The sequence below is a fragment of the Diachasma alloeum genome, unplaced genomic scaffold (assembly GCF_001412515.2).
Source record: "Diachasma alloeum isolate Michigan unplaced genomic scaffold, Dall2.0 Dall_scaffold_00782, whole genome shotgun sequence".
NCBI lineage: Eukaryota > Metazoa > Arthropoda > Insecta > Hymenoptera > Braconidae > Diachasma > Diachasma alloeum.
In genome coordinates, this window is record NW_021680912.1 from 717,496 (window position 1) to 733,280 (window position 15,785).

The following is a 15,785-nucleotide window of genomic DNA, read 5'->3' on the forward strand; positions in this document are numbered from 1 at the left end:
CGCGAAAATCTCTCGACGAAACTAAATTTTTCGAATTCTCATCCTCCCGAGGCTCAAGAATTTTGATAATAAAATGTGGAATGAGTTTATATATAGGATGCCGGTATTCACGGGCATATTGGAAGGGGGTGGGGGCCCATGGGGCCTTATACCTGATGGGCGCACGGTGCGTTCATGCGGCGAACACCTGCCTCGCGCCCAACCGACAGGCTCTTGTATACGTACCCCCGTCCCTTTGTCCATTCGATGATATAAGCACCTGGACTCGCCAGTGGATTGCTTCAGTTAAGCTCCAAAGTTCCTCCAGTGAGGACCTATTCCCCCAAATTTTCACTCCCAAAAAACATTGACTTGAGCATTGCGTTGAGACAGTGTCATTAGCCTCGATAGAGGCACCTCCGTTGCGTCAAATTGATAACTCAATCACGAAACGTTAAAGATGTGTCTCAAGTGGCTGGTGTTGATGCTGTTGGCAAGTGCCCTTGGAGATAGTGAGGTTGATCTCGCGGATACTGTGAAGCTACTTCGTGAACAAGTGAATGCACTTATTGATCACAGGCAAGAGGATTACAATGCACTTGAGGAGAGTCTCAAAATAGCGATGGAGAAGAATACAGAGTTGACGGTTCTGAGGAATGAAGTTAAACTGTTGAGGTGAGAGCTCATTAATTCTTGAATATCTTGACTTACCGTTGAGGTAATTAATTGATGGTAATTTAGTCAATTTGCTCCTGATGAGACTTTGATATTAAACTCTGGCGGCGTGATTTAATCATCGGGATGATACACTTTGGAATGAACTTGGTGGTGAAATGAAATGTGACGATTGTATTTTCATAAATTACAGGAAGGAAGTGGGTTTGCTGCGCGGCGGAAGCGGCAACGAGGCGAAGAATGAACGCCTGAGGGTCAAATGGTTGGGCAGCGCTGTTACCGAGTTGAAGAATGAATTGGCTGAGGTATTGAGGGCAAGAAATGCCAGCGAGGAGCTTGCGGAGAGGGCCAGGATGAAGAGTGAAATTGCACTGCTGAGGGGCGATGTTGCACAAGTTGGAAGGGGCATAAGGGATCTTGGGGGACGACTAACGAGGATTGAGGCATCTCTTGGGACTATACGAGTGGATATCGTTGCGATTAAGGAGAGGGCTGGACAAGTTACGAGGAGTTGCGCTGATATAGCTAGTCAGGTGACTATTTCTCTTCGTTAAGATTTTTCCACTTGCCAGCACTTCTGCGCAATTAAAGCTAATTGTTTTGGATGGGTTTCAACGGATTTGTATCTGTTTCAAAGATGAGACATTTCACCTTTTTTCTTTTTCTGAGAAATTTAATGAAATTGACCAGAAGGAAATTATTAATTTTAGAGGGAAGATGGAAGATTAATTTTGTTATTATTTAGTTTAGTGAACTTGAGAACCCTCATAGCAAGGGGGAACAGATGTTTACAAAGAAAATGTAAAGGACATTGCGCGATTATAAAGCCAAATGGATTAACATAATAGAATTAAAAGTGCCTTCGAATTTCAGAGTTGGAAGTCTTACAAAAGGGCAGAAAAATAAAAGAATAATCCGGGGAATAATCTTACATCATCATTTTATCACAAAAATCACTCGGATTTACAATAAAATTTCCTCACGGATCTTCATCGCTTCATTCATAAAATAAAACAAAAAACAAAATGAAAGAAGATGAAATAAGAGGAATTTTCAAAAGCGAAAAATTCAATTTAGGGGATTTTTGAGGGTTTAAGGGTCAAACAATCATGTGAGAAAACTTTTTCATGTGTGCACATGTCATGAGAATATTTTTACCCCTCTAGATTCGCCTAAATCAAATCATTCGTTAAATTCAATTGAGGGCCTTTTCGAGGGTTTAAGGATCAAACAATCCCACAACCAAATTTTTTTCACGTTCACACATCTCATAAAAATACTAGCACACCCCTAGCCTCACCCAAACCGCACCTTCCCCTGGCGAACGTCTCTCGTATCAGCATCGCGAAGAGAAGCCAGTCAACAATAAAGAGAAATTTTGCTCCTCAATAAAAAAAAATATCTTCGTCTTACGGATGCATAATGTCCCCGTCCCCTATTTACATGTTTCGTTCATGCACCTGCGGGTCTCGTCCCCCGTAGCAGGCGGCTATCGTGTTGGAGGCAGCCGGCCGTTAATTTCAGTTTCTCGTTTTGGTGGCCAGCAGCTGCCGCAAAGTTGGCCAATCCCCACTTCTTTTTTGTCCGCCTCCACTGCGTTCCATTCTCAATGGCAGGTGGCACATTGCCTCTTCCCCCCTTTTTTACCTTCACCGTCCCCCCCAATCCACCACTCCCCAGGTCCCTCTCGGTACTGAAGTTGAATTAAACCTGGAGAACAGACGCAGGGGTGGCGTGTGTTACCTCACACGAGCCGCCAGGCAAAAATTCCCCTCTCCCCGCCCCTCGTCCGTCTCATTCTCTCCCATTTCCGACACACTCACCACCTGGTACCTCTTTATTTTCTGTTCTTTATACCTGGCTGGAACGTCGTTAAACCCGGGCTTAAGTACCTCTTAGTTCCAGTATTTTCCCCAAAAAACCCTGCCCTCATCATCGTCGAAATGATTTCATCAATTCAATCGACACTGTAATGGTTCAATTGTCCTTTGAATGTCCCGCGTCAATTTATCTGGACGAGGGAAAGAATTTATTAATTTCTCCAAATGTGGCGCTCGTGGTTTGGCGAGTCACTTCGCACCTTACTCAATTGAACTGGCTCTCTTGCACTGAGAGAAATTTCAATGGTAATTTCAACTACAAGGGAATTGTCAAAAAAATAATAGTTACGGTAACAATAAACGTTGTAGATTCAACTATTACATTAAAGTGAAAATTACCTCATAATGTTCATAACAGTATTTGACCGATTTAGTATTAGTATTTGATTTGATTTAATATTTGATCCGATGGTTAAGTTTTCAGAAAGATCGGTGGTGGGGCCCTCTGTCTTAACATTTACCTAAAGTTTATTGTTACTGTAAATATAATTTCTTTGACAATTCCCTTGCAGTTAAAATTACCATTGAAATTTTTCAATGGTGCACAGCCCTTTTACTCATGACCCTTTGTATTTGTCTATTTAATTGCATTTGGAAGCATTGAGCAATTACATTTATTTATCAATTCAGATAACAGTTTCTCCCATAAGATTTAAGGAATAAAATTTTTTATATCCAAATTGTAAGTACATAATATTGAAAATAAAAAATAAGAATATTGTCTCTGGAGACAAAAGTAGCAGAAACGAACTAGAATATTGTGCCCCCCTCATTTGAAGTATTCAAATAAATAATTATGGTAAATTATATAATGTTCAATTCATCTTACTTCACGAAATAAAATATTAATTACAACACATGTTTCTCTCTACAGTTGAGCACCGTTCAAATTGAGATGAAGTCATTGAAGTACGAGCCGCACGTAGAACCTAAAACCCATCACCTATCGCGCAATGAGATAATTGAGGACGCGGAGGAGCGGGAGTACAAGCGTGAGCATCACAGATCGTCGCGTCACAGTTTCTCGAGATCTTCGATTTTGAAGAAGATCGAGGAGAGACTGAACGGCCTGGAGCGCAAGATCTCGCTTGTCTCGAGGAAACGAGGGATGATCGAGAAGCGGGTGGTGTACGAGAGCCCAGAGATTCCCCTGGAATCCCTGAAGATCCTGAAGGAGGAGATGCTGATGAAACTCCTGAACGTCACCGATCGAGTGATTTCCATGGAGCAGCACCTGGCGGACTCGGATCAGGCGGCGCTGGGGTCTCTGGCAGCTTTGGAAGACAAAGTCAACAATAACCAGTCGGAACTGAAGAGGGAAGTGGCGAGGATCGACGTGAACGCTGCGCGGAAAAACGCGGAGATATCGCGGACACGAGAGGACCTGGGGAATTTGAGGAGGACGGTTCAAGCTCTGAGTGTCAGTGCGTCGAAGCTGCAGGAGAAGAGTGACGCTCAGCAGGAGAGCATATCGAACCTCGAGAGGAGGATGGAAGAGGGGACAGCACTCGATTCAGCTGTTGCCAGGGCGGAGAACATCACTCACGAACTGGAGCACGTTGAGGACGAGTACAGACTGATGGTGGATGCACTCCCTGGGAATTGTGACGCTAAGGACGGCTTGACGCTGCTGGGAAACGGCCAGGGAGGGCCTCTGCTGGTGTCCTGTCACGCTGGCTGGATCATGGTGGCCAGGAGGATGGACGGGATCGTGGATTTCGACAGGAGTTGGAGTGAATACGCGAGTGGTTTTGGGTCGCCTCTTAATGAATTCTGGGTGGGGAATGAGGCCCTGCACAGGCTGACTCGAGATAACTGCACGAAACTGAGGATCGAGTTGACGGATATTTATGGCATCAGGTGGACGGCTGAGTATGATCACTTTGCTGTGCTGTCGGAGGAGACTGGGTATCAGCTGCAGGTCGGGGGCTACTCTGGCAACGCCACTGACGCCTTTTCTTATCAGAATAATATGAAATTCAGCGCTAAGGACAGGGATATGGACATCAGCTCAGCTGATTGCGCTGCTAATTATCATGGGGGGTGGTGGTTCAGCCATTGTCAGCATGCTAATCTCAATGCCAAGTATTCTCTAGGATTGACTTGGTATCAGTCTGACAATAATGAGTGGATGGCTGTTACTGCATCCACTATGGCGATAAAGAAGAAGGATCATTGTGAGGGCAGGAGTTAATTTGTTGAAGTAGGAATTTATAGGTTTGGGGGGAGATTGTGAAGCCAAAGATTTCTAGGTGAATTTAGTAAGCACGAGTTATTGTAAAACATGTAAATACTCTGTACATTACACTCTGAATATGTGAATTAATGAAAAATAAAGAAGTTTTTATTATTTATATTCAACTTATTGAATGTTGAATTGAATTGAATTAACCATACTCTGGTCACCAAACGCGCCCCTGCGAGTTGGGTACCTCAGCGGGGATTCCCCGCCGTGTTATTTAGGCTTCAGCGTTGCCGAATTCACTCTACACTATCCGCGCGCGTTTAGCGAGCTTCCGGCAACAACGCCTCATGCGCAATTTCATTCAACAGAGGAGGAAATAATTCAGATCCAATCAATTAGCCCCTCATGTATAGATATTCCAAATTTTTATTTTTTTGCCTCCTAGACAATGATGTCACAACTCTGCTTTTCAATTGAAAACAGATATCATCTTTAGAGAGATTTGTCATGTTTAGAGACTCTAGCACGTCACTTCTCGACATACATCCACCAAAAATTTCGGAAATTCCCCGAGCATTTTTCAAAATTCATCTAAATTTCTTGAAATAGCTCCATCTCTCGCATAGAAAATTGAAAATCTAAGGCTCAACTTTCCCAGTCATAAACATCCTACGCTTCGTGCCAACAAATTTGTTATGTTCATAGCTATTACCATAATCCTCCGCCCTTTCATTATTCCCTCGTGATGACCGAGCGCCTCGATCCTCACCCGCCGTCGCCACTTGATTCAAACCGTTCGAACCGTTCACACAACGAGCAAAAAATAAGGAACTCATTATGTTTATTTTCAAGCAATTGAATTTTTTCAGATATTCGTGCTTCCTCCGAGCAGACGCACGCGAGTTCCGAGTGAGCGCTTGCTCTGGCAATCGCAGCCCGATAAAACATGTAAATACTCCGCACATTACACATGACACATGTCACCGAAACAATGAATTTCCATTATTCATCTCCGAGTAATTCAATTTATTCCAGAGTCTCAATCTTTATGAATTCTATTTATCGCATCCGGCGCATCATATCCCGGAACCGACAGCCGCTACCTTTGAATTACGGAGCATGAAGTCCGAGATAACCGCAAGGACGGAGTCCACTGTTGGAGGACGTAGACACTCAATGTAACATTCATATCCGAAGGAAATTGTAGGTTCAATGAAAGAGGCTTGAAATTACAGATATACAATGATATTTCGTGTGCAGTCCACGATAATAATTATCCTGGGTTCTGTTGTTTCTTCAATAGAACTGACTCACTGTGAGAGGAAAAGAAAAAAATTTTTACGAAGTTACAGTCGGGGATTGCAGCTGTTTCTTCATGCCTTCGGTGATTTTTTTATTCATCAGAGTCAGGGGTGAGTCATGACGTTGAGTGATTATGATACTTCGATCGATGGAATGGAATAGAATGCGGTTTATTTTATCCGGAGATTTTTAAATTCCCTAAGGGCTAATGTAATACATGAATTGTTTTTGCTTGTTACGATAGTTAAATATTAGACAATATTATAATTAATATTAGAGTCAAATATTCTCGGGGAAAAACGTATACCAAGTCGTCGAACAGAAAGACGTTTATCTAAGAATACCCAGTGATTTCAATATGAAATACTTTGATTGATGGAGAGACATATTCTTCGATAAAACAGTAAGTATAATTGATTATGGCATTTATTGACACAGTGATATCCGAAGAAAATTGCAAGTTCGAACGAAATTACCGATGTACTTTTTAGAAATTTTTTATGAAGTTCATATTTCAAAGAATTTCGTCATCAAAAATTCGCACTTCGATGAAAAAATGAGTGAAAAATGCAAATTTTTAGTTTACTCTCCCCGAAATTTTAATTGTTCTCGTACCACTGTACAACGATCCATCATTCGCGATCCACAATAATTATCCGGGATTCTGTTTTTTCTTCAATCGAACCGACTCACCCGGTTCGCCGGGACCGCATCGGAAACAAGAGAAAAAGGAAGTGGAAAAATTTCCACTGAGTCACGAACCAGGAATTTGCATCCTTCGGACAACCGCACTCGTTGAGTCTAAAATTGATTAAGGACATCACGTACTTTGGCAATTTTTTTTCCATTGAAATGCTTTTCTAGTTTTCTAGTGGAACACCAGAGCTTTCATTTCACGATGATTCAAAAAGTGAATTTTTTAAAATTACGAGCATTTCAACAAATAATCTATAAGTAATCAATTTTCCACCATAAAAATCATTTATTTCGAATCGTAACAAATTTATTCATATTCAGAATTTCACCAGAAATCGATTTCATGCCTAAAAAATAAGGTTTCAGAAAGTTTAAACAATTTCAATTATTCCTTTATAAACAACAAATGTTTAAAAAAATTTTCTCACGCATTTTAATTGACAAATTTGATGATTGAAAATGGTTGAATCCATCAGGGATCGGCATCAATCATTAGTTTTAGTAGTTTGGGTTGAAACTTGAAAACGATAAAATGAATGATAATTTAAAATAAATTTTTCATTGACAATGAATTGAATAATAAAAAATGTGGGATTGTAAATTGACTATTTGATTATTAAAATAGTCAATCCTTCAATTTCAATTACTGATTGATAAAATAAATCGGAATGTGAATATTCAATTGTTGATTAATTGAATAATAAAAAATTGACGAGTACTATTAACTATTGACTTCTTCAAAATGTAACTTTATTTAAAATTTAAATCAATTTTAATACCGTCGTCTGTACCGAACTGTGAAAGCTACTTGACCATCCTTAATTACCGAAAAAACAGAACCGATGAATTGAAATCCCGTAATCTCTCATCAACTGCGCTGCGCGAAATTAATATACCCGACTCCCGGAAAACTTTGAACTCGAGTGATTGGTAATCACGTTGATGATTGACAGTTTCTCCAGATGAACGCGATACAATACAACCAGCTGTCACGCTAATCCAATACTTTCCGCAATTGCACGTTCGAAAAAAGGTTACAGAACTCATTTGTTTGATTCGATGAAGATGCCGAAGGTGGGGAGGAGGTAGGGGGTAGATGCCGAGATGAGGAAGAGGGAAATGTTGAGCGGTTGGATGAGAAGTCTAGGAAAAGACCCGGAGATCTGTCGGTTGTTCAAGTGGTAGGAGAAAGAGGACATATGTCTCGTGGAATATACATCGAGTTCAGCGTCAGAGAGCAGTCGGTCAGTCTCAGTGGCAATTCCAACATCAAATTAAACGCGCGCTCCGAGATTCAAACTGTGATTGCATTCAAGTTGTCATTACAACATTTTAATCTGCATTTTCCGTCAGCCCCAGGGCCTTTTAACTCCAATAATTGAAGACAATTGATTCAATTGTTGTGCCGTGTCACTCATTTACTTATTTCCCGCGAAATGTTGAAGACTGCAGTGTAAACTAAGAGGTAAGAATAAAAAATTGCACTGAATTAAACTAAAACGTCAGCAGCACGAGTTCCTGTTTATTTTCTGACCTTGTGAAATCGATTAATAATCATGTAAAACTGGATTCTACGGACAAGCCATCGATTACAGTATAATAAGACTTTTCGTTTGAGCAATTATTGCACAATGAAGAGAGAAAAAAATGATAATTGGTGAATACCGCAGAGATTTTCACCGCAATGTAGCCGGGGGAATGCCTGCACAAAAAAGATTTGTCGGTTACTTTCACTCATTCGTGTGTAATGATAATGCAATAAGTGAAAATACCGGTTTACAAAGAACAAAAGATTTGGCCGAAAGTCGTTCGAGGTAATAACTGAATCATGGAGAAACGAGTCAACCTGTTTCTAACATTTATGAATAATTCATCAGTTGAATCATTTGTCCAGAAGTTTAATTGCCCATTTTTGCGAGTGATTATAGTCTCCAAAACAAATGCGACCTCAATGCCTGGCTCAGTCTTATTCATTGAGAATTCCTCTGTTGTCTTTTGCAAACGTTTCGCGATGATAATGCCGCCTCTTATCGGTGTTTCTCCGCTGTCCACTTCCCCTTCTATCGAGGGTGCACAACATGCAGATGACAACGTCATTAGAATAGGGAAACAATCAACTACGACAGTGAAGCGTTTTTCACTTCTCATTATTTTCTCATTCACTGGGATATTATGTTGTCCTTACGAACTATTGCATAAAAATTAATTGCAGGCAAAATTGCTTGTAATTTCTTGTTACCTCATGTTTGAAAAAAAGTGGTGAACCGATCATTACTGGGATTGAGGGAAAAAATTAGACGAGTCTGATTTTTACGAAATTATAGTCGCGGATTCCAGGAGTTTCTTCGTGTCTTTGGTGATTATTTCGAGTCATTGGAGGCAGAAGTAATGAGATTCAGTGATTACAATCGCAGAATTGATGAGAATAAGTTTTATGATATTCTGAGGTCTTGAAAGGTACAAAAATGTCTTCACTTATTATTAGAATTAAATTTTAATAATTCTGGGCACAATTCTGGACACAATTTAATTGACAAATTAAAAAATTGCTGTGAAAAATTATAAGTACATTTGCTTATTTAGTTATTCATTTGTTCATTTATTATTATTTATTTATTAGCCGAAGCCAATTACAAGACCGATAAATAGTAAGAGAACAATAAACGCATTGCGGTCGAGCAGCAAGCTGTCAAGTGCACAAGTTTATTTGATAAAATGTGTCAATTTTTTATTACCATTGGAGTCAGTAGAGGCTAATAACATTCAACGATTGCATACGAAACACATTGATTTATGAAAGGGCATATTCTTCGATGAACCGTCAACTGTCATTGATTATGAAACAGAAAAAATCGTCCTCAAATTTTATTCAATAAAATCTATCAGTAAATCCTCACTCATTAGAGACAGCAGTGGTTCATAATATCCCCTGATTGCGATATAAAATATTTTGATTGATGAAGGGATTTTTTTCTAGGCAAATCAGCGTGTCATTGATATATTATAAACTCCGGAAATAAAGTTCTCATTGACATTGGATTCAGTAGCAGCTAGTAATGCCCCTTGATTAGAATATGAAAGACTTGATTGATGAGGAGGCATTTCTCATAGATAAATCAGCATGTGTCATTGATATATTATAGTTAACATCTTTGATTCGGTGAAATGTACCAAGTTCTCACCGCCGTTGGCGTCAGTAACGGCTAGTAATGCCCTGTGATTACAATATTAAATACTTTGATTGATAAATAGACATATTCCAAGATTATCAACTGTCATTTATCTATATCATGAAACAGGACAATTCAGAGTAGATCTATCATTGGGTAAAAAGTTGGATGCAAATTGGATTAAATTCTCTTACAGTGGCTATTACTGTTCGCACTAAAAAAATCGAGTGCATATGGTTATTCAATAATTTATAAATAAATCACTTCAATTCCCCCTGTCCCATTAGATTCTGCAGCGGATCATTATATCCAGTGATTATAAAGTTAATGTGAATTATTAACATTTTCTGATGACATTCTTGCAAACGCCACTAGTGCACATCTGTGTTATAGTGTAAAACAAAATTATCAAGTCCATATGTTAATTAGATAAGTTGTACTGAATCCCCATTGTTTTTAATTCACTGATTACATTGTAAAATTTTTTTAATCGACGAAGAGACATTTCTCGAAGAGTCAGTATCATTGTTGCATTGCATAACAAGAAAAAAAAATCGACCCCTCATCAGACATTGGCAGAATCATAAATTTTAAATTATTAAATTAGTCATGAATTAAATATTAATATTACCAATTATTTTATTAATCAATAATTGAGTTCGGGGTACTGACGATTATTTGGCTAATCGAACATGCCTTTCATGAAATGGAGAAAATACTTACTCAATCGTCAATTTACAATTCCATATTTTTAATTATTTAATTCATAGTCAATTGAAAATTGCAATTATCAATTAATATTAAAAAATATACAATAACTAATGATTGATGTCGATTCATGCTCCTCATATTTATTCCCTAAAATTCTCAATCTTGCATTAGATTCAGTAGCCGCCAATGATATTCGCTGATTACCATATGAAACCCTTTCATTGATGAAGCGACATATTCTCGGAAGAGCTACCACTGCACATCTGCGTTATATTCTAAAACAAAAGCTCATATCAAGCTCATATGATAATTGGCTAAACTATACTGAATCCCCATTGTTTTTAAAGTCATTATGAGTGAGTGACATTCACTGATTGCAGTGTAAAACATGTTTAATCGAATCGATGAAGAAATATTTCCAGAAGAGTCAGTATGATTGCTGCATTACACTGTAAAATAAAAACATCAAGCTCACCCATTCATTCGATAAGATGCACCAAATCTTCATTGTCTTCAAAGTCATTAGAGCGCAATCACGTGCCGTAAACCGCAAAAATGTGAAGCACTTTGTTTAACGAAATGCATCGAATCTCCTTTGTGACTCACAGCACCCACGAGTTGAACTTTGAACAAACACAACGCGCAAGAAAAAACTGTTTTATCAATTATCATCGTCATTTTTCTCATTATCAAGTGACCAAACACGATTTGATCTACTTTTCATGGTATGGATATGGGTAATGGCCTATTGCCCCGAGTGAACGTCACCAAAATGTCGCAGATCATGAGAGAAACCATCGCGAAAAACAATAACTCCCACAATTCGATAGCAAACGTGCAATATATCGACGATAAAACGTGCGAGATTTGACAATAAAATGAGAAAAGCCAATCCAACGGGAGATGAATAAAATAAAATGTGGGGTGTCGGTGCAAAAACCAGTTTAGAAGAATGTCGAGGAACAAAAACACCCAGAGGAGGAAAATTTTCCACGGAGCATTCTTATCCTTTCCTATAATGAAAGCAACAAAACCCCGGTTTCATCAAGGGCGGGCAGTGACTATCGGTGAAAGTCCGTTGTCCCTGGATGTTGGATTATATAGTCAAATGGATAACAATTCCCGAGATTTATATCGGGATTAATGGAATACTTGATCACGGTCAATATAGAGCTTGGAGGCAGCTGGTTATTTACGTGGGAAGATCATTTCTCTGATAATGAAGATAATTGAGTGACGAAGGTCAGTCCGAATCGCAAATGAAGTACTTCATCAGTTCAAATGATGAAGTTGTTCGTCATTTGTTGAAAAATTGTGAAATAAATCGAGATTGTTTAGAATTTTTTTTAATCGATGGCTTTCGATTTTAATATTTTTTCTGGGGAAATCCCTCCGCAGACATTTTAAGATTCTTCAAAATCCGCAGTGCGAGATTAAGAGGAAGTGTGAAGAGCGTGGAAAATGCCCAGGAATTTTTTAGAAAAAAAATATTGACAGGGTACGTTGTCAAAGCAAACAGAAATCTATTGACTTTTTACCATCAAATGTTGTTGGTCAATATTTTCGCGAAATCCGTGAGGAAAAGATACAGTTTTTTTATAGAAATTAGGAAGAAGCAGATGGAAATTTGAATAAATTCCCAAAAGAATTAATTGATTATTCAAAAATTGTAATAGAAATCAGTAAATTCTATTCATTTTTTCTTTGAAATAATTGTGCAACTAAAAATTACGTAATTTTGACATGCAACGAATAGAAAACACTGATGAAATTTCCAAGTTTTTGTGCTTGGATTTTGCAATAAAAAAATATATAAAAAAACTCGTAAAATAAAAATCTATTGTTTTATTGCGAGAAGACATCTGCCAAAACAAAGAAAATTATCAATAAATAATTTGAGTATTTACATTATTACGACATATAGCTATATTAACTAGTCTAGTAATTTTATAATATAAGCAATATAAATATGCTTTCCGTCATGAATATTATTTTGAACTGTTCACTTTATTAATTTCACTATTGTCCTTTATGTTTTTTAATTTGATCCCGTAATTGGCCGCATGCCGTTGGATCTGTACTGAGTAAAAATGAAAAATGAAAATGAGATTTCATTCGAAAAATTTTTTCAATCAATTTTTGCGTAACTGGAAAAGCTCAGCGTAAAAAAATCCGGACAAAGGCAGCTGAAAAGGTAAACACCCTGTGTTGTGGACTCTCGTGAAATGCATCGTGCGGGATGAACCGGAGTGGCGGAGTGAAAGGGGAGAATGAACAACAATGATATCGTAGCGGAAGAGTGGACTTTGGTACAGAGTGCGAGTCGCAACCTCTCACAATGGCCTTCGATCCGCCATCGATTGACAGAAAATTTATTTATCAATACTTATTTCGTGGTAATCTAATCTAATCGCAGGGCATCTTCCATGAGGAATTGTATCATCGAAACGCGGGAGATAGATAGGGCCCCCCTTTTACCCCAGAATTACCGGAAAAAGAGACATTTCATTTTGTTCAATCGCTTGTTGATTCACAGAGCATTGACCGTCACAGTGACTTCCACGTGTTGCATTGAAATCCTTTGTCATGGAGGTTCTGATGCACGAGGCCTCCACCGGGGTATCTCCGATTGCACAGGATAATGTGACTCCTGGGGAAATTTCAGCGCCGAAAATAGAGCGCGTGAGTGAGCAAAAAATTCAGAGGAACGGTTCCGCGGGGGGTTGGAAGGGGGAGTCGCAATTACTTGCCAAGGCTAAGGCTGATCATGAAGTCACGGATATTGTGTTTGAAAACATAAGCTACCGGGTTGGCTTAGGATTATTTCGAAAAGGTAAATCAATTTTTTTTCATTCAATTTAATTACTTCAGATACCTCGGAATCTGAGGGAGATACCGATATTTTTGTGATCATCTTTTTTGTTGCTTTTGGCTCGCTTCACAAAAAAGGTCAGTGTAAAAATTTTTCTATCTGCCTTAGATTTGGAGATATTCGTTGAATACTGAGCAATAGTCGAAAGCGAGTTGAACAATTTTAGCGATTCGCTAATGATTTATTTCTTGGATATTACAAAAGTATTGTTGTTCTTGCTATCACAAGATTTTTGCCATCGTTTCATGAATCTACCTTAGAAAGTAGTTTTTCTAAAGATTTTTCTTTATAGAAAATGTCCAATTGAAACTATTTCATGAATAATAATAAAAAAAAACTATTTCATGAAAAAAAAATAGTACAATTTCATCTTTCTGTGCAACTTTTTCTATTGAGGGATCTGAACATGGTATTTCTCACTTTATATTTCTTCTCTTTTCATTAAAAATAATCAAACAAAAAACTTGGTAAATTCAAGTAAAAAAATTTCTCCAGAGAACATCTCAATAGAATAAATTGCATTGAAAAAGCTAATTTTACTGATTTTTCTATAGAATAATTTCCATTCAAAATTTCTACTGAAAAAAAAAACGTGATAAACCAATTTTCCAATCAAATCGGCCGAAAACAAATAGAAAGTCCCATAGAAATCCAATAGTGTTCCTGTTTTCAATTAATTAAAAAACTTAATATCGTTAATGTGCAAATAACAACAGATTACAAGCAAATATTGCACGGTATACACGGACGACTCCCTGCAAGACAGCTGATTGCCATAATGGGCCCTTCCGGTGCCGGAAAATCCACCCTCCTCGACATTCTCTCCGGCTATCGTCTAACCGGCATCAGTGGTAATGTTTACGTTAATGGACAAACACGTGATCTAGATGCATTCAGAAGATCAAGTGCCTACATAACTCAGGACGATCGTCTTCAGCCCCTCCTCACTGTGATTGAAAATATGAGAGTCGCTGCTGATCTCAAACTTGGTACGAATATACCAAGACAGACCAAAGAACAAATTGTACGTTTGACTCGTTGACGCGTGACATTGAATTATCAATTTGTTTATCAGCTGTTATTCCGTGAATTTTAGATCAAAGAAATACTTGTTACACTGGGACTGTTCGATCATCAGGCAACAAGGGCGAGTAGATTGAGTGGTGGACAGCAAAAACGACTGTCAATTGCCCTTGAGTTGGTTAATAATCCAACTGTCATGTTCCTCGATGAACCCACCACGTGAGTATCTTCACACCGATGCAAATTCTTGTCATTTTTTTTCGATAAGTAATTGCACAACTTTTAATTAGTCTCAGCAGCTATCTTTCCACGCATGGAAAAACTTCATAGAAGAACATAACGAATTCGCTGGAAAATTCTGGTAGAATTTTAGTCAATTTTTTATTAGTTTTTGGCAGCTTGTATTCCAAAATTTGCTTATCTACTCGTTTTTTGTTAATAAGAATGTTCAACAGAACATATTCTATATAAAGAATCAATAGAATTCGATTTTTTTCTTCTGTTCAAATTCTTCAAGTTTTTTGTTTGATTTTTTTAATGAAAAGAGAAAAAAAAAGAGTCGAAAAAACTGTAAAAAAAATTGTATGAAAATTTCACAAATTCTTTCTGTAGAATATTTTTGATAGATTGGAAATTTTCTATAAAAAAATGTACGGTAAAGCTGAGAAATTCTACGATGGAATCAAAATCACTAGAAGTTCAATAGAAATCCGATACAATTTTAATTTCATTGATCATCTTAATAGAGAACTATTTGTTTATTTTTTGTTCTTATCGGCAGGGGATTAGATAGCTCCACGTGTATGCAAGTTGTCCAGTTGCTCAAGGTTCTCGCGAGACAAGGAAGAACGATTGTATGCACCATTCATCAGCCCAGCGCTTCGCTATTCCAGTTATTCGATCAAGTCAGTGGGATTTTATGCTGTTCAAAAATTTCTCCTGAATATTACGAAATTTCCATACATTATTAACTGAAAAATCATTTATTTTCTGCCACATTTAATGACATTGTAATTCCCAGGTCCATATAAAAAAAATCATTAGAAATTTGGACGAATCGGGCAACTATCTTTTCAATTTATCACATATCACATATCAATATGAATAAAGACCGATATAAATGTTTTTTTGGGCTCAAATGAAAGAGCGGGTCGAGAAATGGCGTGCAGAAGTCTTTAAAGATGACAAATCTCTCTAAAGATGATGTCTGTTTTCAATTGAAAAGCGCAATTGTGACAACATTTTCCAGTGGGTTCTAGGAGTCTCCCCTGGTTCAACACCATCTTTAGAGG

At 38.0% G+C, this 15,785-nt stretch overlaps 2 protein-coding genes across 2 annotated transcripts in view; both read left to right on the forward strand.

Moving 5' to 3' along the window:
* Positions 1 to 439: 439 nt before the first annotated feature.
* LOC107044665 (protein scabrous) lies at positions 440 to 4,728 on the forward strand. Its single transcript, XM_015266616.1, has 3 exons — positions 440 to 654; positions 848 to 1,187; positions 3,409 to 4,728. Exons 1-3 carry the CDS (start codon positions 440 to 442, stop codon positions 4,726 to 4,728), a joined length of 1,875 nt encoding a protein of 624 aa, XP_015122102.1.
* Positions 4,729 to 7,883: 3,155 nt separating this feature from the next.
* The window catches only part of LOC107044711 (ATP-binding cassette sub-family G member 4), a 17,133-nt gene continuing 9,231 nt past the window's right edge, over positions 7,884 to 15,785 (forward strand). The window contains exons 1-5 of the mRNA XM_015266709.1: positions 7,884 to 8,182; positions 13,135 to 13,431; positions 14,187 to 14,494; positions 14,567 to 14,712; positions 15,275 to 15,398. Of these exons, the coding sequence (XP_015122195.1) occupies positions 13,185 to 13,431; positions 14,187 to 14,494; positions 14,567 to 14,712; positions 15,275 to 15,398 (825 nt within the window). The 5' untranslated portion in view covers positions 7,884 to 8,182; positions 13,135 to 13,184. The remainder of the gene's footprint in view (positions 8,183 to 13,134; positions 13,432 to 14,186; positions 14,495 to 14,566; positions 14,713 to 15,274; positions 15,399 to 15,785) is intronic.